Source organism: Phodopus roborovskii, unplaced genomic scaffold, assembly GCF_943737965.1.
Source record: "Phodopus roborovskii unplaced genomic scaffold, PHOROB, whole genome shotgun sequence".
NCBI lineage: Eukaryota > Metazoa > Chordata > Mammalia > Rodentia > Cricetidae > Phodopus > Phodopus roborovskii.
Window position 1 is genome coordinate 18640456 of NW_026126540.1, and position 26799 is coordinate 18667254.

The following is a 26799-nucleotide window of genomic DNA, read 5'->3' on the forward strand; positions in this document are numbered from 1 at the left end:
GAGAAGGTGGGGTGGAGGGGTGGGGATAAAGACAGTGTATAAAGGAATGTTTAAGAATCATCACCAGCAATATTCTTTCTCAAGCCAGCTGGTGTGTACTTTATACAGATGTTTTCTGTATTGTTGTCCTCTATACACAGATTATAGTTTTTTGGGGGATGTGCTTAATGTTTAATAAATCATTTAAAGACATAGTGTCTAACCACAATTTCTCACCGGATGTGACTCACAGCAAAGAGTAGTGTATTAGTCAGGGTTCTCTAGAGTCACAGAACTTATGGAATGAGTCTCTCTCTCTCTTTTTCTCTACACATACACACACACACACACACCTACATAAACACACACACATATATACATGCATAAATATATTTATACATAAATACATTTGTAGATACATATTTGAGATTTTTTTGGAATGACTTGCAGGCTACAGTCCAGGTAATTCAACAATGCCGAGCTGTGAATGGAAAGTCTAAGAATCTAGTAGTTGCCCAGTCCCTTAAGACTGCATGTCTCAGCTGGTCTTCTGTATATCCTAGAATCTCAAAGCAGTAGGCACCAGTAACAGTGAAAGAAGGGATGTGCTAGCAAGGTGAGGGTAAGCAGGCAGGGAGAAAAGGCAGGGAGAAGGTATTGCCCATGTTAAAGGTGTGTCTTCCCGCCTCAAAACTTGGATCAAAGGTGTGTGTTTTTCTGGCTCAAGATCTGGATCAAAGGCATATGTCTTCCCAACATGAAGATCTGGACCAGAAAGTTGATACACCCATTTCAAACCAAGCAGCAAATCTCTCATAGGTGTGCCTACCATTTCTGGATTGTAATTCATTCCAAATACAGTTAAGTTGACAACCAAGAATAGCCATCACAAGTAGTGAAGTAAATATGGATATTGGGCCTTGCACCAAACAGATCCAAATTCAAGGTGATTACAAGCTGCTCAGCCTTGAGGTGTTACTGAGTCTTTTAGGTTTGTTTGCTCCTCTTTATTTTTCCCATATATATGTGTGTGTTATATGTCCCTGTTTTTGTGTGCATGTGGGGGTGTGAATATGCATGATATGCCCTCATGTATGTATGAGGCCTATGCCACATGTCCTTATTAATCACTTCCCTACCTCATTTTTGAGACAAGGTCTCTCATTGATAAGATATCCTGGAGTTTGGTTAGACAACTGGTCAGCATGCCTCAGGGATCATCTTGTGCACACACATGCCAATGTTCTGAGCTTTGACTTGGGTGTTGGGGATCCAAACTCAGGTTCTCATGCTTACATGCCAAGCCCTATACTGACTGAGCCATGTTCTCAGACCCTCTGAGGTTTCTAACACACAGTTTTGGTAATATTTATCCTGCAGGGTACTAGTGATGGGCAAATGATGCAATTTAAGTACATCTTCTACTTGAGCTGGCACATAGTGGGTGCTCATGGAATAATACTTGCTATTCTGTGATGGGAGATGTCATTATGTATATATGTTTCTCATACTGGTTAATGAATAAAGCACTGTTGGCCAATAGGAAAGGAAGATGGGAGGGACTAGGAGACAAGGAGGAAAAAGGAAGTAGTAAGGAGAGTCAAGATGGAGAATCTGGAGAGAACAGAACCGCCATTCCTCTGCTCTCGGTAAGACCATGTGGAAATACATAGAAATGGGTTAATATTTAAGACAGAGCTAGCCGATAAGAAACTAGTAACGGGCCAACAGAATTATATCAAATACAGAGTCTCGATGTGTTAATTGGGGCTGGTGCGGCGGCGGGACAAGACCAGGTGGCAGGCAGAAAAACCGTACTCCTTACAATTCTGATTTGCCCATGCTTCATACCTTTTCCTCTTTAGAAAATTCCCATCTTTTTCATTTTAACTTCATTAATTTAATTTGTCCTGCAAGCAGTGCACTGTGTGGGTGGGCTATGATTTCATTTTTAAATGTATATTTTTGTTTCCAGACTGATCTCAATTTCAACTTTTAGTTAATAGCTTAGGTTGGCACATGGAAAAAGTAAATACAAAGTGAAACAGGTAGATATTGTCAGGGGGATGTCCTTTTGTATATATGTTTCTCTTATTGGTTGATGAATAAAACAGTTTGGCCAATGAGACAGGAAGTTAGACAGGAGTAGGAGATGAGAATTCTGGGAAAGGTAGACAGAGTGAGCCTGCCAAAGAAAGGCAATGTAGCTAACTGAGAAGATAGGATAAGACAGATGTTCTCCGGTAAGATAAGGCCATGCAGAAATACATAGACTAATAGTTCTGGGTTAATAATTAAGACAGAGCTAGCCAATAATAAGCCCTAGTTGTCAGCCAACAGTTTTATAATTAATATAGCGTGTCTGTGCTTATTTGGGGCTGAAGCAGCAGTAGGACTTAGGCGGGACAAGAAAACCACTAACAACAGTCATCTGAATGTGTTCCCCCAGAATTCCTATGTTGGGAACCCAACCCCCAAGAGCTCAGGATTTAACTGTATTTACAGATGTTTTGAAAGAATAGAGCTCTAATCCAGTACTGCTGATGTCTTTGTCAGAAGAGCAAATGAAGCCACACACACACACACACACACACACACACACACACACACACACACAGAGAGAGAGAGAGAGAGAGAGAGAGAGAGAGAGAGAGAGAGAGAGAGATTGAAAGAGAGACAGAGAAGCTCAGGGGCAAGATGGGTATCTGCAAACCAAGGTGAGAAGTCTCATGGTCACTGGACCCAACGTCTTAGTCATCATGACTATGAGAATGTAACTTTCTGTTGTTCAAGCCATGTAGCCCCAGATATTTGTTAAGGAATCAATCCCTAGAGAACTGACATAGCGGGGCAAGTATAATGACCTCATTTATAAACCCCATTTGTTAACATGTAAAGATGTACAGCATCATAAGCCATGAATGGCAGAATTGGCGCTGACTCTGGATTTACTACTTGCTGCTACTTTTCATGGCATGCTTTATTTAAGAACTATCAAGCTGGACATATTTAACTTTTAAATTAAATTATGTTGTTTTATCAAAATAGTATAGGGTCATGCAAAGAAAAATTAACTCTTGCCTTTTTCCTCCTTTAGAAGACTGATGTGTTATCCACAGAGTCAGCGAGGCACTTTACTCTTCATCTAATATAGCTTCCTTAGCAGCCACTTTCAATTCTTAGGACACCCCCTCAGTATTAGCATCTTTAAGCTTATACAGATGGATCCTACTTTTTCACATCAGGACATATTCTATTAATTTTCCATTATTAAAGATGATTTTCAGTGCACATACACACACATCTCTATTATTGAACTTTTTCCCTTTTGAGATAGGGTCTTATGTAGTCCAGGCCAGCTTCAAAAGCACCATGTAGCTGAGAGGATGACTTTGAACTCTGATCCTTCGACCTGTACATCTTGAGCTCTGGGACTGAACCCATGGCTCTATGCATGCTAGACAAGTACTACCAACTGAGTTATATATCCTGAGTCCTCCTTTATTTAATATATGTTTGTCATAATCTTGATGTCTTTTTTCCCCTTCCATATTGTCTTAGTTTTCTTCAGTTGTTTTCTTACTTTCTTTTAAACTTTCACATTATTATTCAAATATCTGGTGATCATTGATGGCCATTTATGGTTTTTTTCTTCTTAGTTTTTGGATATTCCTCCTCTTTCCTCCTGCCAAATTTCCCCCTTGCTCTCTTTCAAATTCATGGTCTTTTTTTCTTTAATTGTTATTGCATATATGTATTTGTATGTACACACACACACACACACACACACACACCCTTAAATACATAAATACAACCTGCTCAGTTTGTATAATATTACTTATATGTTTTCAGGGTTGACCATTTGGTATATGATAACCAATTGGTGTGCTCTTCCCTGGGGAAGATGATTTCTCCTGTTCTCATGTTCTGTGGTTACCTGAGGTTCTTTTTGTTATTGTTGAGGGTTCAGGAGTTCCTTGTGCCACTATGCACTAGCATATCTTTTTTTTTTTTTTTGAGACAGGGTTTCTCTGTATTGCTTTGGAGACTGTCCTGGAACTAGCTCTGTAGACCAGGCTAGACTCGAACTCTGCTTCCTGAGTGCTGGAATTAAATTTAGGTGTGTGTCACCAAAGCCTGGTGTTAGCATGTCTTTTTATGCTCTCCTCTTTTTGGTTTAGTTTCTCCTTGCAGTTGCTGCTGGTGATTTGTTGGGTACATGTGGGAGCTCAAGCCATGGCTTCTTTGCCTTGGAGTCAGACACTCCTGATGTGTACCATGTTCTGTCTCCTAGAATTTTCTGACATTTACTCTCTGCAGCCATCACCATTTTTGTCCTCTTTGTGCTTTTTGTAGCTTAAAAAAAAAAATCCCTCTATTGTTACCTTAGGGTTTTTTTGGAGGAAGTGTAAACAGACACAGGTTGCTAACCAGGAGCCTTCTTTTCTAATTTGGACTTCTCTTGAATTTTGGTATTAGTCAGTAAATATTGGTTACTTCCAGTTCAGTGCAAATGAATCAGAATTTCTCTAGGTAGCCCCTTTCTGGCAGCTGCTTCAATAACTTCTTTATACAGAAAGCAGGTGTGAAGGACAACGTACTAGCATCTACTAACATGCTCAGAGAAAGGTGAGGAGGGGTCTGCCAGCCTCTCTGGTGATGCTTCTGTCGATCTTAGGATGTAGGTCTGCATGAGCATGACCTAGTATGAGGTGGCCCAGACAGAAAAAGGAAGCACCCTATGAAGCAGACATCTGACATGGAGCGCCAAATTCCAAGAAGTTGGCACCTACACTCTGAGGGTGAGCCGTAAGGCCCAAACTTGGGGTAAGAAGGTTTCTTCATGTGCGGATGGCACAGAGGTCATGCTGAGGAGGGCAGTGACAGCCAAAGGAATAATCAAGTAAATAGATATATTAGGGGTAACTATAGCCAGATTTCTCACTATAGGAGAATGGAGTCAAATATGAAAACAGAAAGAACTAGAAAAATAAAAAATGCACTATTGAACCAGAAGTAACTGCCAGTGTGAAGTTATAGGATGCAATGTGTCCATGACACCTGTTTGTACAGTATGCATGTGTGAGATGTCTTTGTGCATGTGTTACCTATTCTTCCATCCAGGAGTCTAAGAATTATGAATGAAAACTGCAACCACCAGTTCTGCAGAGACCTTGGCTTCCGAGTACTATTTGTCACTTGAGAGGAGCTAAAGCTCCTTGACTGGGTGCCAGATTTAGCCAAAAATAATAAATAGCAAACATTCCTTGCATATAAATGTACTGCATGGAACATATCTATACTAAATATTTATTCATTATTATTCTGGAATTCATATTTATCTGATTGTCCTGTAATTTGCTTGGCAACATACTCCTCTGAGAAATGACTGATTCCATCACTGGGACAAGGAAAGTACAAAATGAGCCTGGAACATCTTGTTGTGTTTTAAAGGAAGAAAATATTCAGAACTGGTGATATGGCTCAACAGGTAAAGGCACTTACTGTCAAGCCAGACGTCCTGAGTTCAATCCCTGGGACCTACATGGGGGAAAGAGAATCACCTCCTGCAAATGTTCTTCTGGCCTGTACACATACTTTAACATTCCCGCATACAGTATAAAAAAATGTAAAAGGAGCCTGGAGAAGATGGTTTGGTGGTTGAGGCTCCTGAACAGGACTAGAGTTTGGTTCCCAGTGTCTGTATGAGGTGGCTTAAAGTCACTTGTAATTTCATCTCCCGGTGATCCAGTCCCCTCTTCTGGCCTCTTCAGGCTCAGTGCATGCATGTACATATACTCCCTCGACCTCATGCACATAATTAAAAAAAAGTCTTTAATAAGTGTAAAAATAAATATTGGGAGGATAATGGACCAAAACTGATAGAGTCCATGCTAAAGGGGAGTCTGCTAGCTAAATATGGGTCAATTTGAGCATCAAAACAATCATTAATGTTAACAGATCACAGCCCACTGAACAAAATAAAAAATGATAATCCATACTGATAAAATGAAAAGAAGTTTGATGAAGGATATAATATGAACAGAAAGCTAACATATTTGCTTAAACATTAGTTACTAATTTCAAGTAAAAAATTCAGCAGCTTCACTCTGGAATTACTTCCTCGTGAAGAAGACTGGCAGGAACCATTTCCATCAAGTGACTGCAGTGAATGACATCGGTACTCAGATGAAGTAAAACTGCCACCTGATAAGGAAGAAATACGGTGTTATTTTGGTGATGTTCTTGCTAAACGCAATCAGCTTGAAGTTGAGGGATATTTAACAAAAAATTATTAGTTGTCATCTTTAAAAGATTAATTTCATGAAAGCCACAGGGTTTTTACTTTGGGGAGTAAAGAGATGGGACAATTGAATGGCTCCTTGTCTTGCTATAAGGAATATAATCACATGAGGGGAATGACTGACTTTAATGAGGTCCTAGGACTGTATTAGCAAGACTTTGACTATTAATTGTGATTATTAATGAGAATACCATACATGGATCCCTTTAAGCATTTGGGGCAAGAGGGCATACAGTTGACAACTTATTCCTAAGCTGTTTGTGCTGGACTTGTAACTCTAGTTTCAACTTGTTTTAAAATAAGCAAAAATACTTATTTTTTGTTTGAAAAGGAAGATATAAACAGTCTTTTACTTGAGTCTACAAAAAGAGGTTAAAATGAAGTAATAAATGTGTTTTTCATAACAATACAAAAGATTAAATGTCAGCCATATGATCACAAATTCACTTATTAAAAGATGATCCTAAAATTAAAATTTCAGTTTTAAAAACTACAAGAAAAAAAAAAAAGCTGCTTCTCCAACTACATATTTCTGTGTAAAGCATAGAAGGAAAACTGCCTTCTAGACAAAAGCATTTCTAGGGGTTAGACAATAGTATTTAAAGTCTAGGGGAGATCTCAGTCCTTTGTGTGTCTGGTAATTTTCTACCTATCTCTCTATTTTCCACTTTCCTCATTTACAGACCTCCAACCTTTGGGCGATATTGGCCAGCCAAAACAGTTCTAGACTGTATTTGGAATGGAGCATTACCTCAAGACAGCCTGCCAATGAGGTCTAAATGGGAGTGTTCTGGACATCCTGGGGAAAGAATCAACATGGATGTGACTTTTTTTGGATTAGCAGCCTTTTGTTAATTGCCTACTAGATGCTAAACCTCAACAGGAAATAAATGCTGAAGGAAAAGAAATAGCCTGGGTTTAGGCTTGAATATAAAGTACTACCCCTGCCCCCTTCAGGCTCCTGTGTTTGAACACTTGGCCCCCAGCTGGCAGTGCTGCTTTGGGATGTCATAGTTCCTTTCAGAGGTGACACCTGGCTACCCCGAGGTGGGTCAATGGGGACAGGGCTTTGAGGGTACAGGCTAGCCCTGATTCTGGTTAAGTTTTTGAGCATCCTGTCAAAATGTGAACAAGCCATACTGGAAACTCATATTGCAGAGGAAGTTCCCAACTATCATGTCTTTCTTGCCATCATTATTCCCCTGCAGTATTTCTTTCTGGTGTATGGTTACATTAATGTGGACTCCCCCTCCCCCCATTTGTGTGTGTGTTTGCATGTTTGCGAGTGTTCCTGTGTATACATGGTTGTGGCAGCTCAAGGTTGACATGTTTTTTTTTTGATCACTCTTCATGGAGGCATTGTTTCTCAATTGAACCCAGTGCTTGCCAATACGACTAGTTTGGCTAGTTAGCTTAGTCTAGGAATCTACTCTCCACCGCTAGAATTAAAATTGCAGATGGGCTGCCATACCTACGGAACATTCTCACATGGGTTTTGGGAATTTAATTGCTGTGCAATCTGGTCCCCACGACTGCACAACACGTTTTATCCACTGAACCATCTACCTGCCAGACTCTGATGTGGATTTAGAAGATGTTTCCTATGTTCCAAGTAGGTTCTTCTACCAACTGCCATTCTTAACTCCAAACCTAAAAGGCTGCTGGGTAGAAGTGAAAGAACAGTAGTGTCTGGCTCATGTGCCGGCGTTGGAACAGTTTGGGGATGCCAGCTATGGTGCAGACAGCTGGCATTGAACTCATGTGATTCTCTCCATGTAAAATAGTAGTACATGACTTTTATTTGGCTAGAGAGGGAGATGCTAACCCTTGAGTGCCAAAGCTGTATGTCTTTAAACCTGTTTGTTGAAAAACAAATCTTCAGCAAGTATCTACCTGGAAGAGAGCTGACTCAATGTGGCAGCACCTAGTTTACAGATGACCCAGCCTTTTCATCGTTTTTTATAGGCAGGGTCTCACTATGTAACCCAGGCTGGCATCAAACTCTGGATTCTACAGCTTTGCCTCCTGAGTCTTGTTTATGAGTTTTTTTTACAGTTTAAATTAGAATTCAAAACTCATGGTTCTGTAAACCTAGCAACACAAAAGTTGTCATATCAGGCCACAAAGCTGGATGTAGCCCAATCTCACTAGGCTAGAGTACTCACACACTTAACTTGATTCATGACTTTAAGTTCAGGCCTGCTATGAAACTTGCTCAGTTCAAGAGTAGCACACAAGCAAACAATGGTAGAGTCTGATTCCTGTCATCATGTGTTGTCCTATCTGAATGCCTCTTGTTCCTGCCATTATAGTCAGGAAATCACCAACTATTTAATGAGAAGACTTTTAGGGATGAACCTGTTAGTGATACGTATTACTTCTGCCCTTATCTGCAAGGCTAACTGCGCATGACCCAGTTTAACTGCAAAGGAGGCTGGAAAATGTAGGCTCTTTGCCTACTTTGTGAGACTTTTGAGAATTAGTGATGATAAAAGCTACTTCCTTTCCTTTCCAACAGATGAGGTAACTACACTGATTCAATGTGGCAGACGGTGGTAGTGGGCTGCGATGGCAAGTTTCCTGGTAAAGGATAAAGGGACATAGTCAAAGGGAATCAGTTGTAGATTTTGCTCCGGTCACCCAAAAGGTGGATAGAGAATAAGAACTACGGAGTTAGCAGATGATGCTCTTTAGAGGGTCCTAGGAAGGACAATTCAAGGACAGAGGGAGAAGTACTAAGGTGTACCTGAAAGGATGATCTGGGTCTTCCAGGGAAAGCATGCTGGAAAGAGGTAGAAGGAAGCAGTGCCCAAGAAATGTACAGATTCCTTTCAGAAAATAGGAGTGCTGAGTAATTTAGTGGCTCCTCTCAACTGCTAAATATCTAAAGCTGCTTTAAATGATGTCAAAAATAAGTACAAACCTACTAAAGAAAAGATATCTTTCACCAAAAATTCAAAATGCTCAATAGACTTGAACAAGCTGCAAGGGAGAAGGTAATTCACTGTATTAGTGGAGAGCACATTTTCAGTTTCTCTAAGAAGGCACAAGTGAACACAAGTGAAGAATGCTTTGTGCAAAAGTTCACTGGACCAAGGATGGGTGGTAAGTCATTAGAAATAATGTTAGGATGCTAAAAATTAAATGTGAACTGAAGTTAGACATGGATTTTTTTTTTTTTTTTTTTTTTTAGAGAGAGTCAAAGGTTAGGGTTAGGTACAGGTGTATCCTCTTCCTGAGTATTTCCGGCTGAAGCACTTCAAGGCTTGAACTGTCAGAATGCCTACAAACTTGTTAGGCCAGAAAGAAACTTACTCAAGTCAGAGCTTTGCTACACTGAACTGAACAATATTCTATATATCTTGGGAATCAGTTTTCTTTATTGCTCCAGAAGACTGGGTCAGTGTGATAGAATGGTCTTTTTTTGAAGACTTGGGGCGGAGCTAGCTTAGCTATTTACTTGCTTTCCTGACTCTGGGTAAATCACTTCATTTCTCAAGGCCTTGGCTTCCTCTAGTTTTAAAATATCACGAAGTCTTAACAAAGAGCTTTGATAAGAAATAATAACAGTCAAATGTAGTACATTGGGTGGTATGTCACAGCATATGTGGAATTACTGAATAAAATTATAAAAAAAATAATTCCATATATTTTAGTAGGGGCTGTAGGAGGAAAGAAAAAGCTATTGTGACTTTTATAAAAATCAATGAACCAAGGAAATGAAAAATACAAAAGATTTTGTGGGAAAACAATTTCTTACAATTGTCAGTGAGAAAAACATAAAGCAACAAGAGAGATTTTACTTATATAGCTTTAACAATGCCTATATGAACTGAGGAAAACTATAAAACAATGAAGACTTTACATTTTTAATAGTTGAAAAAAAACATTGTTTTGAAAGGAATATGTGTGTGTGTATCCTACTTTAAAGTTTATGATCAATTCATAAAGTAATTAGGTAAGCTACATTTTTATTTTAGAAAGCCTTTGTCCCCTAATTCCCTCCCCCCAAATTGAAACCAGCCTGTCCTACAGAGTGATCTCTAGGACTGGCAGGGAAACCTATTTCAACCTCCCCCCGCCAAACAAACAAACAAAAAGAATCTCTCCCAAATAAAACTCATTTGATGGCATTACTGTACCTTGATCTTGGTGTTCAAATATGGACTATGAAGACACTGGAATTGTGGGTATTTCAGAGATTACACATTAGAAAAGCAAAGAATCCAACTGTTATCAATATAGACGTGATGGCTATTCTTGGTTGTCAACTTGTCTACATCTGGAATTAACTAAAACCGAAGTGGCTAGATATACCTGTGGGGGATTTTTTTTTTTTTTCTTAATCATTTGGAGTGGGAAGACCCCACTTTCAATCCAGATCTCTGAGCCACACCTTCTGATGGCAGTCTAGATGAAAGACACCAAAGAAGGAAGCTTGATCCTTTTGCCTGCTTGCTCTCACTCTTGCTGGCAAGTCCATTCCTTCACTGGCAATGGAGCACACTTCTTTGGCATTCTGGTATATATTGAAAAAGCTGATGCATCTGTCCTCATGGACCGAACAACTGGATTCTTGTCCCTTTCTTTGGTAGCCATCCATTATTCAACTATCTGGAACACAGTCTGTAAACGATGCTAACACAACCCCTTCCTCTAAATTCTGTTCCTACAGAGGACCCCGACTAATACAATAGTGCATCTATGAAAAGTCCTCAACACAGTCAGTAATTGGGGAGATGAAAGTTAAAACTGACATCAGGTACTTGCCACCCTGACCAGAATGAGAAAATTGAGTTTGTCAAGAGCTGCAAGGTGTGCAGCAAAGGCACTCATATGTAGCTAATATGACTGTATCATGTTAGAAGACTGTGTGGCATTATTTATTCATGTTTATGATATACATTCTCAAGTACAGATCACACAGAATCTGATGTAGATGAAGGAATACAGATTTAAGGAACTTTTTGCAACAGCAAAAAGCCTCAAACTGAACCCAGACTTTCATCAACAACAAAATGGCTAAACAAACTGTTACACATTGTTACAAAGGGACACTTGTATAAACAGCAATGAAAGAGAACAAACTGTAGCTCTAAACAACCTGAACAACATATGGATTACAGCAGTTGAGCAAATATAGTAAGCATAACAGATTACACATTATCTCATTTATATACCATTCACAAGAAAGGGAAAAACTAAACAATGCAATGCTTAGGGATGAACACCTGTGATAAAACAATAAAGAAAAGCAAGGAAATGATTACCACAAAGGTCATAATAACAGTAACTTCCAGGAGGGAGAGTTGTGTTTAGGAAGGTCGTTAGAGGGCTTTTGGAGGATTAGCAAAACGCCACTGATTGACTCGGTTGACTGCTTACGGGGTAGTTTCTTTGATAATCACTCATAGCCTTATATGTTTAAAGTCTATTTCAAAAAATGCTTAAAATGAACTGATATACTATAGTGGCAATTTTAGATATTTTGCCAGGTAAGCTAGGTCATGTAATCTTTTGACAGTAGAAACTACTGGCATGGGATAATAAAACATTGCTTAGTTTCTCATACAAGCTCACTTTCAAGGGAAGTTATGAAACAGGCAGGTATCCCTTTGTCACATTTCAACACAACATGCAGATCTTTGATAAGTGATGAGCCAGGAAAAGAACCGTTAGCCAAAATAAGTTTCTGACCCTGATTTACTGTTTTGGAAATCTGATTTAACTGATATGTTTCTCCTCTTGATTAACAGGCAAAACATGGAACTGAAAGGATATAGAACAAACTGGAGATGCATGAATTCCCTCCTCCCCAGCGGCCAGCGTCTGGCAGCTGGTTTCTCCTGCTGCCAGGCTGGGAGGGGAGTTGAACAGATCTTATTCAGCCAGCTCAGTGGAGCTACTATCTTCAGTAGGTGGCTCCGGGCTCTTCTGAGTGCCATTCTGTCCCTCAGTGATGAGGTTCTAAAGTGGAACCATCAGCAATGAAACAGATCAGGCCTTTGAACACTGCATGGCACACTGGTTTCTGGAAGCATTCTCAGTTGCACAGCTCCGCAGTTTGTACTCTTCCCATTCAAAGTTCACAAAATTAAACACCGAGGTGTTCAGCTTCAGAAAAATCCTCTAAACCTATATTCTATTTAATTTCTGCTGTTCAGAAGAGAGTTCAACAAAAAGGATTATGTTGTAGTCATGTCTGGCTATTGTTTATTTAACCTGATTCCCTGTGCATCTAACCTGAACTCGGCAGGTTTAATGGATCATGTTTGTAGACAGCCAAACCCAGTGTTAACTAGAGTGAGATATTTGACTCCTGGGATTTCAGGTGAAGTACAACAGGGCCTGGTGCGACTTGTGAGTCTGCTGTTACTTTTGTGACATCCTGCTACCCCCTTTATTCACATTTTTTTTTGCAGCCTTTGCACAAAAATGAAACCTTGATTTATCAATGTAGACATTTCACTGATCTACTGTTTGCATGTGGTGGTGGAAGGAAGATGAGGCAAAACCCTGGGCTTCCCAAACATGTGGACAGCGTATTTAGTCCAAGCAAGGTGCAGGGGTCCGGCCTCACAACTGTGCAATTTGTTTTCCTTCATCTTTGCTGCTGCTTTAATCTCATTCTCCCACCACTAAGAAGGGCAGGTTCAAGGCAGATTTCTGAGGATTGTGGTCCTTTTTATCTTGAAAATTCTTTTACTACAGAACCACAGTTCAAATTTCAGTAGTTTTTCCTAAAACTTAAACAGAATCTGTAGTGAAAGACCCAGTGGGGGTCTTTCAGTAGGACAAATAGCTCAATATAATTAATAACAGAGGGGGGAGAGGGAGGGAGGAAAGGAGTGAAGAAGGGAGGAAGACAGAGGGTGGGGGAAGAAAGAGGAAGAGAGGAGGTAGGGAGAGGGAGAGGAGATAGAGAAAGATCGCGCGCGAGAGCGCGCTTTTGAGTTAAGTCCTAAGACCTGGACCAAATTTTTTTGAAGATAGTAAGAGCACTGTAATGAACAAGACCAGTTCTCCAAAAAATTCAAGAGACAAGCAAGAATGATTCTTAAAAGGGAGGCTCGCCTACATCCGTCCCTTGAAAACGTAAAAAACAAAACAAAAGAAACATCCAGAGTTGGTTCTCTTTCAGCCCTCTGCTCCCCAACCCCGGCAATTTACCTCCTTTCCCACAAAAGCCTGAAGTTGCGGCTCTCAACGTCGACTTGCATCCCTTTCCTTTCACAGTTCGAGGGTGGCTTTGGGGTGTATTACAACTCTCAGGTTTCTATGCCGCAATTTACAAAACACTTGCACTTCCACCATCACTGCCGAGTTCCGGGACTGCGATGCGAGAGGCATCCATTCATTCATTCACTGACTCACTCAACAGACCTTCGCACCGCACCACTACCACACAAAAAGCGGCTCAAGATTTCACGCCCCACGCCACGGGGAGGGTGGGGCGCTTGCTCCCGGGAGCAGGTGCAGCAACTGGGCTGGAGGTCAACTTTCCCACCCATCTCGCTGTTGGAGAGCCTGCTCCGGGACAACTGCCTCACCTTCGGGTGGTGCGCGCCCTAGCCCGGCCCCGAGCCGGGGCCTCCTCCTCGTTCCCAGAGGAGCAGTCCGCACCTGCCCCGGAGGGAACGGCCACGGAGCTCTCTCTCCGCGCCGCCCTCGGGTCAGGGGTAAGATCAGGCGGTAGCTTAGGCTCGCCCGGGCTCCTCCCCTTCCTCTCCAGTTCTGACGCGGCCGTAGAGGCGGTGGCGGCGGCGGCGGCGGCGGTAGCAGCAGCAGTCCCGCGGCCCGAGGCGCACCCACCCGCTCGCAGATCTCGACTTCCTCTTCCCTTGATGCGTCATCAGAACGCGCCGCAGTCTCTCTGGGCGGGGTGGCTGGAGAGGGGGAGTAAAGGCCAGCAAAGGAAGGCGCTGCTGAGAGGAAAGAGAAGGGAGGGGGAGGAGAGCGGTTGCTAGGCGACTTGCGTCATCGCCGGGCGCCGCTCTCCTCCCGCCCCTCTCAGGAGTGAGGCGAGAGCCCCGCACAGAGCGAGGGAGACAGGGAGCTGAGCTCCGGGTGCTGCCGACGCCGCCGGTGAGAGCGTGAGAGCGAGTGAGTGAGCGAGCATCCGAGAGACCGGGCACCCGTGCACTGGCCGCCGCCGAGACCTTCGCCTCAGCCCGGGCCAGCGGGAGCCGCGGCCGCCGTCTGCTTCCCCCCCTTACCTTCCCGGCCGGCAGCGGCTGCTGCACACGCCGGAGCCCCAGCCGGAGCCGGAGCCCGCGGCCGGGGGGCAGGGAGGCGGCTGCCGCGGGTCGGGACTGGTAGCTGCTCAGTCGAGAGAGGACGCCCGCGAGGGGCTGGGCTTTCTGCCTCGCCCCGGGGTGTGGGGCGAAGGACCCCCCGAGGTGTAGGGAGGGGATCCCGGCCGCCGCGACACATGCGGGAGCCGGGAGCGGGGGCGGCGCCGATCCGAGCCCGCCGGGCCCCCAGCTTAGCCGCCGTCCGGTCCGGCCGCCCGGGACCGTAGCATCCCTTCGCGGAGTGTATGAGCCGGGGCCCCCAGCCCAGGAGCCATCCCCGGGCCGGGGGGGCGGGGACCCCGATGTGAAGCGGCCGCGGCGGCGTGGTGAGCGGCCCGGGCGCCGCCGTCCTCTCCTTCCCCTCCCCTCCCCTTCACCCCCTCTGGGGGGCTTCTTGGGCTCGCCGCCACCCCCCTCGGCTCCTCGGCGGGACTCCGGGAGTTCTCGGCGCCCCCTCCCCGCCCCAGCCCCCCCCAGGGCAGCGGGGCCGGGGGGGACCCGGGGGGCCGGCCGCAGCCTCCGCCCAGAGGAAACTTTACCCAAACAAAATCATCAAGCTTTACGATCGTGACTGTCCCGGGACAAGTGGCCCAGGACGGGCAGAAGCCACAGCCTGCAGAGACCCGGGAAGAGGGGAAACGGTGAGCGGGTCGCCGTCGCCGCTTCTACCCCGGCAGCGCGGAAGAGACCCGGGTGGTTGCCTGGTGGAGCGACGCTAGCACCGCTTCTTCCTCAGTTCCGCGCCGAGCCTTTCGCAGCTGCCGCCTCAGCCTGAAGGAGGAAGGGAGCCAGCCCACATTGTCAGCGCCACCGCTCGTCTCTAAAGCGTGAGTGGACTCGGGGGAGGGGGACATTCTAGGGTAGCAATTGGGAGCCGGTGGGTGCTTGGTGCTGGAGTTTGGCTGTTGTTTCTCGGGAGGGTTGGCTATGGAAACCTTTCCTTCCCGCTGAGGGGAGAAAGCATCAGTTTGCAAGAGTAATGCAAGTACAGGGGGTTTGACTTTGAGGAGCTGTGTCTCCAGAGTGGACGTTTGCACCTTTCTGCACACTAATTGGCAAAGGGAAATCGAGAAAACCCATGGACAGGTCTGTCCTGTACAGTTTCCTGGCCACCGGTTGTGACCCAGCACAGAGTGGTTTTTGTTTCAGGGAAACTCCCATGGATTCCCACGTGGGAATCACTTGAATCAACTCTTTAAAAAATTCTTTTTTTCTCTCTCTTTCTTAGCTGTTGTTTTTGAAGTTGTCCTTGAGAGAAGGACCAATATTCATATTACTCAGGGGAGCTTGCTGCTGCGGACGCCGTATTTCCCACGTCCAGAGATTCTGATGCATAAGGAGGACACTAGCATGTTTCAGTAGCTCAGGAGAGTCCAAGTTCCTAGGATGCGCAACTCTTTGAGACTGAATTTGGGGAGGTCACTTAATGCATTACCTACCGTTTCATGAAAGTTGCAGTACTTTCTTCTTCCCTAATGCTCATACCATTTTTTTTTTTTTTGCGGGGAGAGTAATACCTTTTATGTGATAGCACGTTTTTCCTAGGATTGAAAGGGAATGCACTCGGCTTTTCTTACTTAACTTGTCAACTTAGGAGAAACTTCTTACTCTTTCAAGAAAGTATTTCAGATATCTTAAGAGTGCTTTAAATTAGAGGTATAGAAATGTAATGTTTCACATATGTAGGGTTAAACATACTGTGGGATTTTATGTAGCAAGGAACATAGGTAGTGTAAGACTGATAATTCTGGTCCATTCAGAAGGTGGGCAGAATAGAGATGCTCTGTAGAAATGAATGGAAACCTGGGCTTGTTTATCTATTTTAATTTTTCCATTGAGGATCATGATTAAATTTGTTTGAAAGTTTCTTACATTTCACAATGTTTGGGTCCTGTTCTCCCCGCTCTTTTAAAAGTAATTAGTATGAAAGTTTATTAGTTTCTTCAAACTGCCTCCTCAAACTTACAAGTTACAGTTTGAGGAATGCTAAAGCCAACCATGAGTTTTTCTTCTCTTGCTTTTGTAGATTTTTGTTATTCTCTTATGTTATCTGTCCCAACTTTTTAGTCTTGAGTACTTATAGTTTTTTTCCATTTCTTTGATGACTTTGCCCTCATTTGGATTTTCAAGCTCTTCTATTTTTCCTTAGATGCTTTTGTTCTTTATATGTTTTCATAAAACACGAAGTTCTACTTAGTAAGTGGGAATTGGCATGAAAATATTGAATGTTGAATGTAACTTTAAGTTTAGAATAAAACATGTTTTTGGATCTGCTAACCTTATTTTGTGATCCTGAGAAAGTCATGATTCCATTTTTTGAAAAAGATGACTTGAGAGACCTAGTTTTGCATACTTTTCTTTTTGGGAAGAAGGGGGCTGTAAACCAAGAAATTCTACTTTTGAGTGTGTATTGCATCTGGTCAAAGTTGCTTATTAACTTGAGGACCTTCTTTGCAAATTGGTAGACATAACAGAACAGAACATTTGATACTTCTGGTCTTTGGGATACCTTTTTTTTTTTTTTTTTTTTTTTTTTTTTTAAACGAATAACAGAGGAGATCAAATACAAATTGCATAAAACTGTAGGAGATGGCTCAGTGTGTAAAGCTGCTTTCTCCATGTCTGAGGACTTAAGTCTAATTTAGAGAACCAAAGGTGGACTCTGCAGAGTTGTCCTCTGACCCACAGGTGTCACACTAATGTAGTAGTGGTAGTAGTTTTTTTTTTTAATTTATTTTTAAAGTTGTAGGAAAGGAGGAAATGTATTATCTTTATTACTCCAAGATCACCATATGCCAGGGACTGTCAATGCACCTTCCATTAGGGAAATGTTGATTTTGGACTACTCAGGAATAATTGGATCCTCTGAGCCAAATCTTGGAAGGGCTCCTTCAGGAAGAGAAGAGCATATACAAACAAAATATTAAAAACTCAAGAGTCAGAACATGTAAAGGGGAGATCTAATTAGGAAGTTAGCTTGGTGGGAATACCTACCTACTGATGGAGGTTCTCAACTAAGGGTAATATCAGTTTGTACTTGTATAGGCTCATGGTTACAGTTCATAAAAGAATCTGAAAACTGCTCCAGAGAGGGTAGTTTCAAGTGATTGGGAAGAATTATACTTTATTTACAATGAAAGACATTATGCTGGCTTTAGGATTTTGTTTCTCTAGGAAACCAACCATTTTACACCATGTGGGGGCTGCTTGAAAAGGAAATGCTTTGAATGTTTTTTTTTAGCGGGATGCTAGTAGTTTCTCATGAGCAGGAATTCAGAAACAGCAGCAGACTTTGCTTTGGATGTGGAATTTTGGGGTAAGAGATGGATATCCATATAGTTCATGTGTTGGCTCATTCTGTTTTCTTTCCTTCCCTCTCTTAATTCTTTCTCTTTGCCTTTTGAATCTGTCTCTTCTTCTAGGCTGACCTTGAACTTGCTGTGTAGCTGCGAATGACCTTTAACATCTAATCATCCTGATCCTGCCTTGACTTCCTGAATGCTAAACTTACTGGTGTGTGCCACTATTTCTGGTTATGTAGGACTGGGGATGGGACCTAGGGCTTTGTGCATGATATCAGGTCCTTTGGCAACTGAGCTACTCCTTAGTGCCTGCCCCATATAGCTTTCAAGACTGCAAAGTAGTTTGGGTAATGTGCTGACAGTGTGGGTAGCAATGGGAGTCATTCTTAAAGCCTTTATGTTTCTGAGATTACTGATACTGAGTAAGGAGCTGAAAAATGAGTTTACAGTTTTGATGACGAGACAGATTTGTGTTAGCACAGACATAGTAAAAAGAGACATTCCCCAAAGAGATGCTTCATAAGTGAGTGAAAATGGCAGTTGAAAAGAGGAGCAGTCTTTAAACATAGCTGCCGACTCAGTCCAGAGCATATAATTCTGTTTTAGCAACAGTTAGAAGTTTTCAGTAGAATATTTAGATACTGAGACATGTTCAGAACACACAAGACTTTGTGAACTTAGAAATGAAATGGAAGATTAGTTTCTCAAAACTCAGGTTTTTGATATTTCCTTGTATTATTATAATCTTAAGCTTGGTTCCAACCCCCCTTCCCCAGACAGGGTTTCTCTGCATAGCTCTGGCTGTCCTGGATCTTGCTCTATAGACCAAGCTGGTCTTGAACTCAGAGATCAGAGTACCTCTGCCTCCTAGGTGATTAATCCCTCCCCAGGGACTAAAGGTGGGCACCACCACAGCGCAGCTAGGCTTGGTCTTAGTACTATTGAAGTAGGGCTAAAAATTGCTGAAAGGAAAGGCTGTTTCCTTTTGTTAATTTTCAGGGATGTGCATCTTTGTGGCCCACACAGTGGAGGGGATATTTCTGGGTTGGCACAGAAGTGTCAGGGACACAAGAATATTCAGGCATCTTTATGGTTACCATTTGGTGTTGTTTTTGACAAGGATAAAGGATTGTGAGTAGAAACACATAATCATTATCTTTATGTTCCTTAGTTTGAATTCAGTACCTTCCAAAGCTTCTTTGGCTTCTTAAGAGAATACCCAGTTGGCAGAAACCCAGGAATAGAAATTTTTAAACAAGGAGGTAGGGCTACAGTGATTTTGGGATGAGCAGATAGTAATAGAATATCTGCTATCTAGGCCTCCCCCTCCCCTGTTTTCTCCATTTCTTACATGGGTGAAGATATGTTTAAGGGGTTTAAAAAGGTAAACTTTTAGCATTAATATGATTTATTAATATGGTGGGACTCCATGATGGGGAATAGTAGCATCAATATTCTTTGTCGTGGCAGTTTTGCTGTTAATATGAGAGAGCTTTGAGGGTGCATATCTGTGTGTGTCTTAGCACCAGAGAGCTCCAGAGTGTGTGAGGCTTAGCAGAAGCTCATTTAAATGTACGTTGAAGATGTTTCTTGGAGAAGTGATCTAGAGGAAGGGTTGGCAACTTTTCTGTGTGGGTCAACATGCTCTGTCATAACTTGCAGCTCTGTTCCTGCTATGTGAAAGCAGCCATAGATAATATGAACTCGAGCTATAACTGCTCCAATGGGATCTCATGCATAGATAATATGAACTCAAGCTATAACTGCTCCAATGGGATCTCATGCATAAAAACAAGAAGTAGATGTCGGGATTTGGCTTGTAGGGTGAAGTGTATAATCCCCTGGCAGAGGACACCTAGATCTACCAGTATATAAAGTGAGCTACATATACTACAAAGCCAGATTGGCCATTTTAGGTGGACTGTGTTTTCCAGATGGTATGCTGGGCTGCCTGGTAATGATGAATTGCCTTTATAGTGATGAGAAGTATGGTGTCTCAGTTACTGTTTAATTTCTGTGACAAACCACCATGACCAGGGAATTTTGTATATATGAAGTATTTACTTTTGTTCACAGTTTCAGAGGGTGAGTCTGTGATCATCATAGTAGGTAAGCATGGTAGCAGGCAGGCATGGCACTGGAGAAGTAGCTGAGAGCTCACATCTGACACACAAGCCCAAGAAGCTGGGTCTGTGGGCTTTTGAAATGCAAAGCCCATCTCCAGTGACATACTTCTTTAAACAAGGCCACACCTCCTAGTCTTTCCCAAACAGTTTTTACCAGCTGGAGACCAGGCATTCAGTACATGAGCCAGTGGGTCATTCTCATTGTATTATGGCTAAAAGAATCTGTGAAGGAAGAAGCCCCATGCCCCTCACCCCCTGGGGGGGTTGGTTGTCAGTGGATTGGAACTCAGAAGCAAGGTGCATGCTAATCAAGCATTCTACCACTGAGCTCTATTCCCCTAGTGGTAGAAGCTTACCTTTGAAAGATTCTGAAAATAAATTGTAGGATAGCAAAGGCTACACAGAGAAACCCTATCTTGAAGAACCAAAAAGAAAAAAAAAATCATAATTTAGTTCAAAATTATTTTCATTTTGTTTTTTGAGGGTTGCTATAGTTTAAACTATTTAATTTGAATGTACATTTTAAACAACATTGCTACCTTTAAGAGTAAATATATTGCAAATGTATTGCCTAGAAAGGACCAGCTGTTCATTTGGTGCAAGCTTTAATGTTACAGCTGATGTCGTTTTTTTTTGTTTTTGTTTTTGTTTTGTTTTGTTTTTGTTTTTTTTTTTCAGAGGGTCTTGCTATATAGCCCTGGCTGTTCTGGAACTCATTCTGTAGATCAAGCTGTCCTCAAATTCACAGAAATCTGCCTGCCTCTGCCTTTGGATTGCTGGGATTAAAGGTGTACACCACCATGCCTGGCTATAGTTAATGTTAAAATGTTGTTTTATATGTCAACAAATACTAATACCTGTATTAAATGATAATATATTTACCTTAGTTTTACAAATTTTGTCTCAAGATGCTCTTTTTTATACAATACAGTACAATTGTGATTCCTTTTTAGTTAGTTTCAAAGCTGTGTTTATTATAGTGATCCGTCTGTATCACCAGAATCTGAGAATGTTTAAGTCTTTTACATAAAATATAGAAATATTTAAAAGGTACAATTTGGTGGCTTGTCACCATACCTGAGGGCCCGAGTTTCATCCCTAAAGCTGATGGTGAAAGTTGTCCTCTGACCTCCACCTGTGTGGTGTTGTGTGTGACCCCCATAAATAATGCAACAAGAAAGAAGTACTTACATATAACATCTATTGTGTGTGTGTGCATCTTCCATATCCTTTAAAATTAACCTCTAGATTACAGTTGCAATATTGATGGTTAACAGTTATACTATGTCATGTAGGGAATAACAACAAAGTTTGCAAAATTTACTGTACTGATGTTTTTTTCCTGGATATTTTGATTTGTGATTGGTTTAATCTGCAGATAACAAAGTGTGAACTATTCATTCTGTGTGGTTTCTTTTTCTTTTTGAAAGAGAGAGCATATAGTCTGGCCATTTTAGTGTCTTTGAGAGGATTACTATGAAGTATGTTTAGTACTTTTTTTGTGAGGCTGGTGTGTGTGTATATGTGTGTGTCTGGTTTTTTGAGATAGTCTCTCTTGCCATAACCCAGGTTGGTTTGAATTTGAGATACTATTGTCTCAGCTTCTGGGGTGCTGAGATTTTAGGTATAAAATCAAAGGATGGGTGGCAGTTAAAAGAGAGGAATTTCTCTTATGTCTGCAAGGCTTTCAAATAGAGATATTTTACTTTGGCAACCCTCAGGGATGGTGAGCATTTTGGTGTGTGTTCATTAACATTGTAAATAGATGAATAAATTTGTTTTCAAATAGTGAACTCTTACTACTACATTTTTCTACTTTGAGATTTTCCCCATAAAGCCATTCTGGGATAGGTCTGAAAATATACAATGAGATTTTTTTCATTTTTAAAATATGATTTATTTATTATATATACAATGTTCTGCCTGGACATATGCCTGCAGCCCTGAAGAGGGCACCAGATCTCATTACCGATGGTTGTAAGCCAACATGTGGTTGCTGGGAATTGATCTCAGGACCTCTGGAAGAGCAGCCACTGAGCTGTCACTCGTCCGATTTTTGCTGTTTTCTGATGCTGCTTCACTGATAGTTTCTCATAATACCTTTTGTGTCATATGCAAATGGAGTATTAACTAAGTGAATATGACATTTATATATATTTTAGTAAGTACATGTTTACATATAAATATACTTAAAATTATTCCTAAAACACTTTGAGATTGAGTTATCAGTTGTTCTCACTCTTTACTGTCTGTCCTTTTAACTCTGGAAATAAAAAAGCTTCGGGAAATTGTGAAGCTAAATAGTTTTATCTGTACCAGTTACATTTAAAACTGAGATTGAAATACATTTATTTAGGTGAACACATTATTGGTAGATACCTAATTTCTTTTTTCTTTCCCCATAAAATGATTTGTGTGTGTATAATGTTCCTTAAATACAAAATAGCTTTCAGAAAGAAATACTTTTTATTCATATCTAGAATAGTTGGTTTTATCAGCATATGTAAGGAATATTGCTTCTTAAGGTTCTAAAAGAAAACCTATATTATTTTAATTATATGTGTATGTGTGTCTGTGGAGAGGTCAGAGGTGTCAGATCCTCTGGCGTTTGAGCATCGGGTGGTTGTCAACCGTGCAGTGTGGGTGCTAAGTACCAAACTGGGGTCCTCTGTAAGAGCAGTGTCTGCCCAGAACTTTTAACCCACTTTCCAGTTCTTCTGATGTTTTTGTATTTGGAAGGCCTTTTTTTTTTTTTATGACTTGAGAACCATTTGGTTATGCTTATAACTTTTTTATTTAATGGAATTATTATTTAAGTATATAAAAACCCACAGGCTAGATAAAAGATTGAGACATTTCTTAGTAGTGATGATCTTGTTAGCTCTAGTCTTTTTGCTTTATTTTCTCCTTTTTAGTCAGATTTCGTTTAGGTTTTGTTGTCAATGCAAAATTAGGTTGGTTTTTCTGAAAGTTGATTTCTGGTTAGATGGTTAATGTAATGAAGATCTAATTTTTAAGATTTTCAGTACTTTAACTTTTTCTTGTTGGTAGCAATTGAAGTTACATCTCCAGCTTTCTTTCTTTCCATTTGAGTTATTTTCAAGAAGGAGGAACTGGTCAGGATTTCTTTAAGAACTCAATCATCTGTCACTTTCTGTGTGGCTGGTAGCTCTTAGCTGTGGATTTGGTGATAAGATTTTTAGAGGGCTTGCAGAAGGAGTTGGGGGGCTTTCTCCATGGATTTTCACACAGGTGGGAGATTGTTTTCACCTTAGAAAGATAATGATTTTAATTAATACTGGATTGAGAAATTGGAGCAGGAAACAGATATTTAAATTTGCTATAAAAGTCATTGAGTAGGAGAGGAGAGGTGGAATGTATATATAGAGAGACAGCAAGGCAGAAGAGGGAGGGCTGAGAAGCAGACGTGGGGAGCCTGTCCGGAAGTTTTGAGGTCAGTCTTAGTCAGAGGTCACACCCTGTTATTTCTTTGGGTTGTGGACTTGGGGTGTTACCACTTGTTATCTGCTACTCTTTGAAATGTTGGTTAGAGATTGGTTTTTGTTCATGGCTTTTCAACATCTGGATTCTTAAAAGCATTGAATTTCTAATCTGTATTCATAATCATTGTGTTCCAGGGTGGGAAAAATTTCCACCATACCTAATAGGAGAGGTCAGACCTCCCTTGCTATCCCTGATTAGTTGTTTTTATTCCCTAGCCTCACATACAGGGATGCTAGTAATTCTATATGAATAAATGGGGCAAACTTTGAGGTGATGGCCCAAGTTCCAGTTCTGCTACTTTGTGGTCTTGGACAGATTATTTATTCAATGTGTTTCCTGTAAAACTGTGATGATAATAGTAACCTGGAGCTCTCAGAGTAATTAGGGCTGAGTGGCATGCAGGAAAGCCTTCAGCACAGAGTCTGGCTCACTGCTCAGTAAATGCTCTGTACTAAGTTATTGTTTCTGTGAGGTTGCTATCTTCTTGAAAGCTGATGTCATTTGTGATCTTTGGTCTTGAATATATCTCTGTTTTGGATATTGTCTTTATTCACCAGAAGGTATTTACTGAACACCTACTGTGTCAGGCATTGACTTAAGTGAACAGATCATCAAAATACCTGCTTGCTTGAAACTTATCTCTGGCTAGAGGAGACAAGATGCATACAATAAAGCAAAAACAGAAATTAAGAAATTAGGTTGGCTGACTTTGTTTGTTGGAAACTGCCATGAATCAAACCTGTGCTTCCCGGTTTTTGTAGCTGGGCTTAGTTGGAAGCACCTTGAGCACAACACACAGAGCTGGCCTCTGTTCCCAGCCCCAGTTAAGGCAGCCTCAACGTGTTCATCTTTGCCTTCACTTACCACTTAAATTGATTAGCTCAGGCTTTTTGTTTTACTCTCCAGACCTTTGTTTATCTTCGTGTTTTTACCTCTTTCCAGATTCCCACCGTTTGCCTTTCATCTCTACCATTTTTGAGACAGTTCACAGAGAACCTGCCTGTTTTTATGGCATTTTCCCATTTTATATTTCCTCCTTTTTCATTATCCTTAATTGAAATAGTTAGCTTGATTTGTCTCATTAAAAATTTTTTTTTCTTGTATCTTGAATTAAATTGTGAACCTTTAAAGGTTACAGACCTCTTTTCCATTAAAGCTTCCTTACTTAGCGAAAATGGATAATACTTGCTCCACAGGATGTTGTGAATTTTCTAAAAGATAATGTAGAAAAGATCTTCACAAATGGTGGTTTCGCTTTCCCTTACCTATTGTGGTTGCTACAGCGGTGACCTTAGTGCTGAAAGTTAGTTTATCCTGAGTGGGTTTGGGAGGTTTTACAATTTCACTTCCTTTTTTTTTTTTTTTTTTTTCAATACTTAGTTTTTTTTTTTTTTTTTAATGGTTACCTTTTTATGTTGTATTACTTTTCAAAAATCACATGAAATATGTGATGATGTAACTAACAATGATTATAGAGCAGGAACTCCAGGCACTACTATCCTGTGGGTACAAATACAGGTGCTCACAGTTACTGGTTGTGGGACCTTTGGCAAGTTATTTCATCTATCTGTTCAGTTTGTCTGTGGTGGGGAAAATAATACCTACCCTGGAGATACTATGTTTTTAGGAAAAATTAGGGTCATATCAGGCATTGTAGTAACTCATTTGTAACAGTGGATGTTCCCTCCCTCCCTCTCTCCCTCCCTCTCTCCCTCTCTCCCTTCCTCCCTCCCTCTCTCCCTTCCTCCCTCCCTCCCTCCTTCCCTTCCTTCCTTCCTTCCTTCTTTCCTTCCTTGATTTTTTGAGACAGGGTTTCTCAGTGTAGCTTTGTAGACCAGGCTGGCCTCAAACTCACAGAGATCCCCCTGCTTCTGCCTCCCGAGTGTGATGGGATTAAAGGCCTGTGCCATCTTAGTGGAGGTGTTTCTGATGGTTACAGCTATATGGAAGGAGAAGAGAGGAGGAGGAGGAGCAGAGGGGCAGTGGGAGCTCGAGGGGGGAGGTAAAAGAACTAATTAACTAATTGCTGGTATCTAATGAATAGAAACTGGTATAAACAATATATAGGCCAGTTGCTCAAAGAAAAGGATTATCTGGTCTAAATACCAGTAATGCCAGTGTTGGGAAACCTTTGTAAGTAATCCCCCACTCTTCATTTGCATATATTCTTTGTATAAGATATTTTACCAGTTAGAGTCTGCATAAAAACTGGTTATTGATAAACATTTATTCTTTAAGAAAGACATAGGGAAATTAGTTGACAACACTTTTTTTTTTTTAAGGTGAAAGGGCAGTTGTTTTAAAAATAATTAAAGAGTGTATATGATCTCTTTTAAACACTGGGAAAATTTTCCCACTTTCTGAGAGGTTTTCCTAATTTTTCAGGTGGTAAACTACTCATGGAAAAGTATATTGAGGGAAGTCCTAGTTCCTACTCCAAATGACTTGACAGATTTAGATGACCCCTCCTGGAGGGCATCACCTTGCATGTGGAGTGGGGGTTGGTGGGAGGGGAGGGGAGGGTGGTTGGGGTGCATGTGAGGGTGGGAGAGAAGGAACGAGGGAGGGAGAGGGAACTGGGATCGATATGTAAAATAAAAAATAAATTAATAAAAAAATAAAAAAAAGCATATTGAGAACTGAGGGCTTGTGAGGTATGAATGCCAGAGTGTGTATTTTGTAAGACATACACTTTAAAAGGGCGAGCACACATCCAGGTGAAGAAAGTCATCTGATTGGGAACCCTGGGCCACGTGTTCTTTCTCTCCTTCTCTTGTTTTATGACTTACCAAGCCAAGGAATTTTTAATGTAGGAACTTGTTTTCCTATCTGTCTTCTCTTTTTAAACATTGTTTAAAATTAAATCTTGCGTTCCCTGTCCATTTCATGAGCCTTTTAGTTTCTGTGCTTTTCTTTCCATTTTTGCCTCAGTTGACTCTTGGCTGGTAGCCTTTCTAGTACAAATCCTATCCACATGCAGGTTTCCTCTTACTGTCCCTTTATTCTTGGGAGACAGTTAAGCCCTAATGCCCTAAAGCAGGAATTGGGAAGAACAGATTTTTCTCTTGGATATGGCATTGCTTGTTTGCCACCTGGCGAAAATCAAGTCACATCATTTTCAGTTTGCCGTTCTTATGCCTTTTATCATTTATATGCAAAAGACTGGCTATGTTTCCAGATATATAAAACATGTGCGTACTTTATGTTTGCTTGTGTCTGTGTGTGTACATGTGTGTATACAGCTGTCCCTCAGTATTGGTTCCAAATCCCCCAGACTGTCTGTAGCACTG

General features: G+C 41.4%; 2 protein-coding genes across 5 annotated transcripts in view; one reads left to right on the forward strand and one right to left on the reverse strand.

The window, feature by feature from the left end:
• Nucleotides 1–11139: 11139 nt before the first annotated feature.
• Nucleotides 11140–26799, reverse strand: part of LOC127232913 (translation initiation factor IF-2-like) — a 35542-nt gene continuing 19882 nt past the window's right edge. Inside the window, exons 2-4 of the mRNA XM_051199240.1 lie at nt 15247–15625; nt 13454–15094; nt 11140–12250 (exon numbers count right to left, since the gene is read on the reverse strand). Of these exons, the coding sequence (XP_051055197.1) occupies nt 13981–15094; nt 15247–15625 (1493 nt within the window). The 3' untranslated portion in view covers nt 11140–12250; nt 13454–13980. The remainder of the gene's footprint in view (nt 12251–13453; nt 15095–15246; nt 15626–26799) is intronic.
• The window catches only part of Fbxw7 (F-box and WD repeat domain containing 7), a 159137-nt gene continuing 147264 nt past the window's right edge, over nt 14927–26799 (forward strand). For all 4 annotated transcript variants that reach the window (XM_051199292.1, XM_051199293.1, XM_051199290.1 and 1 more), the window contains exon 1: nt 14927–15404. The gene's annotated coding sequence lies outside the window, so the exon portion shown is untranslated. The remainder of the gene's footprint in view (nt 15405–26799) is intronic.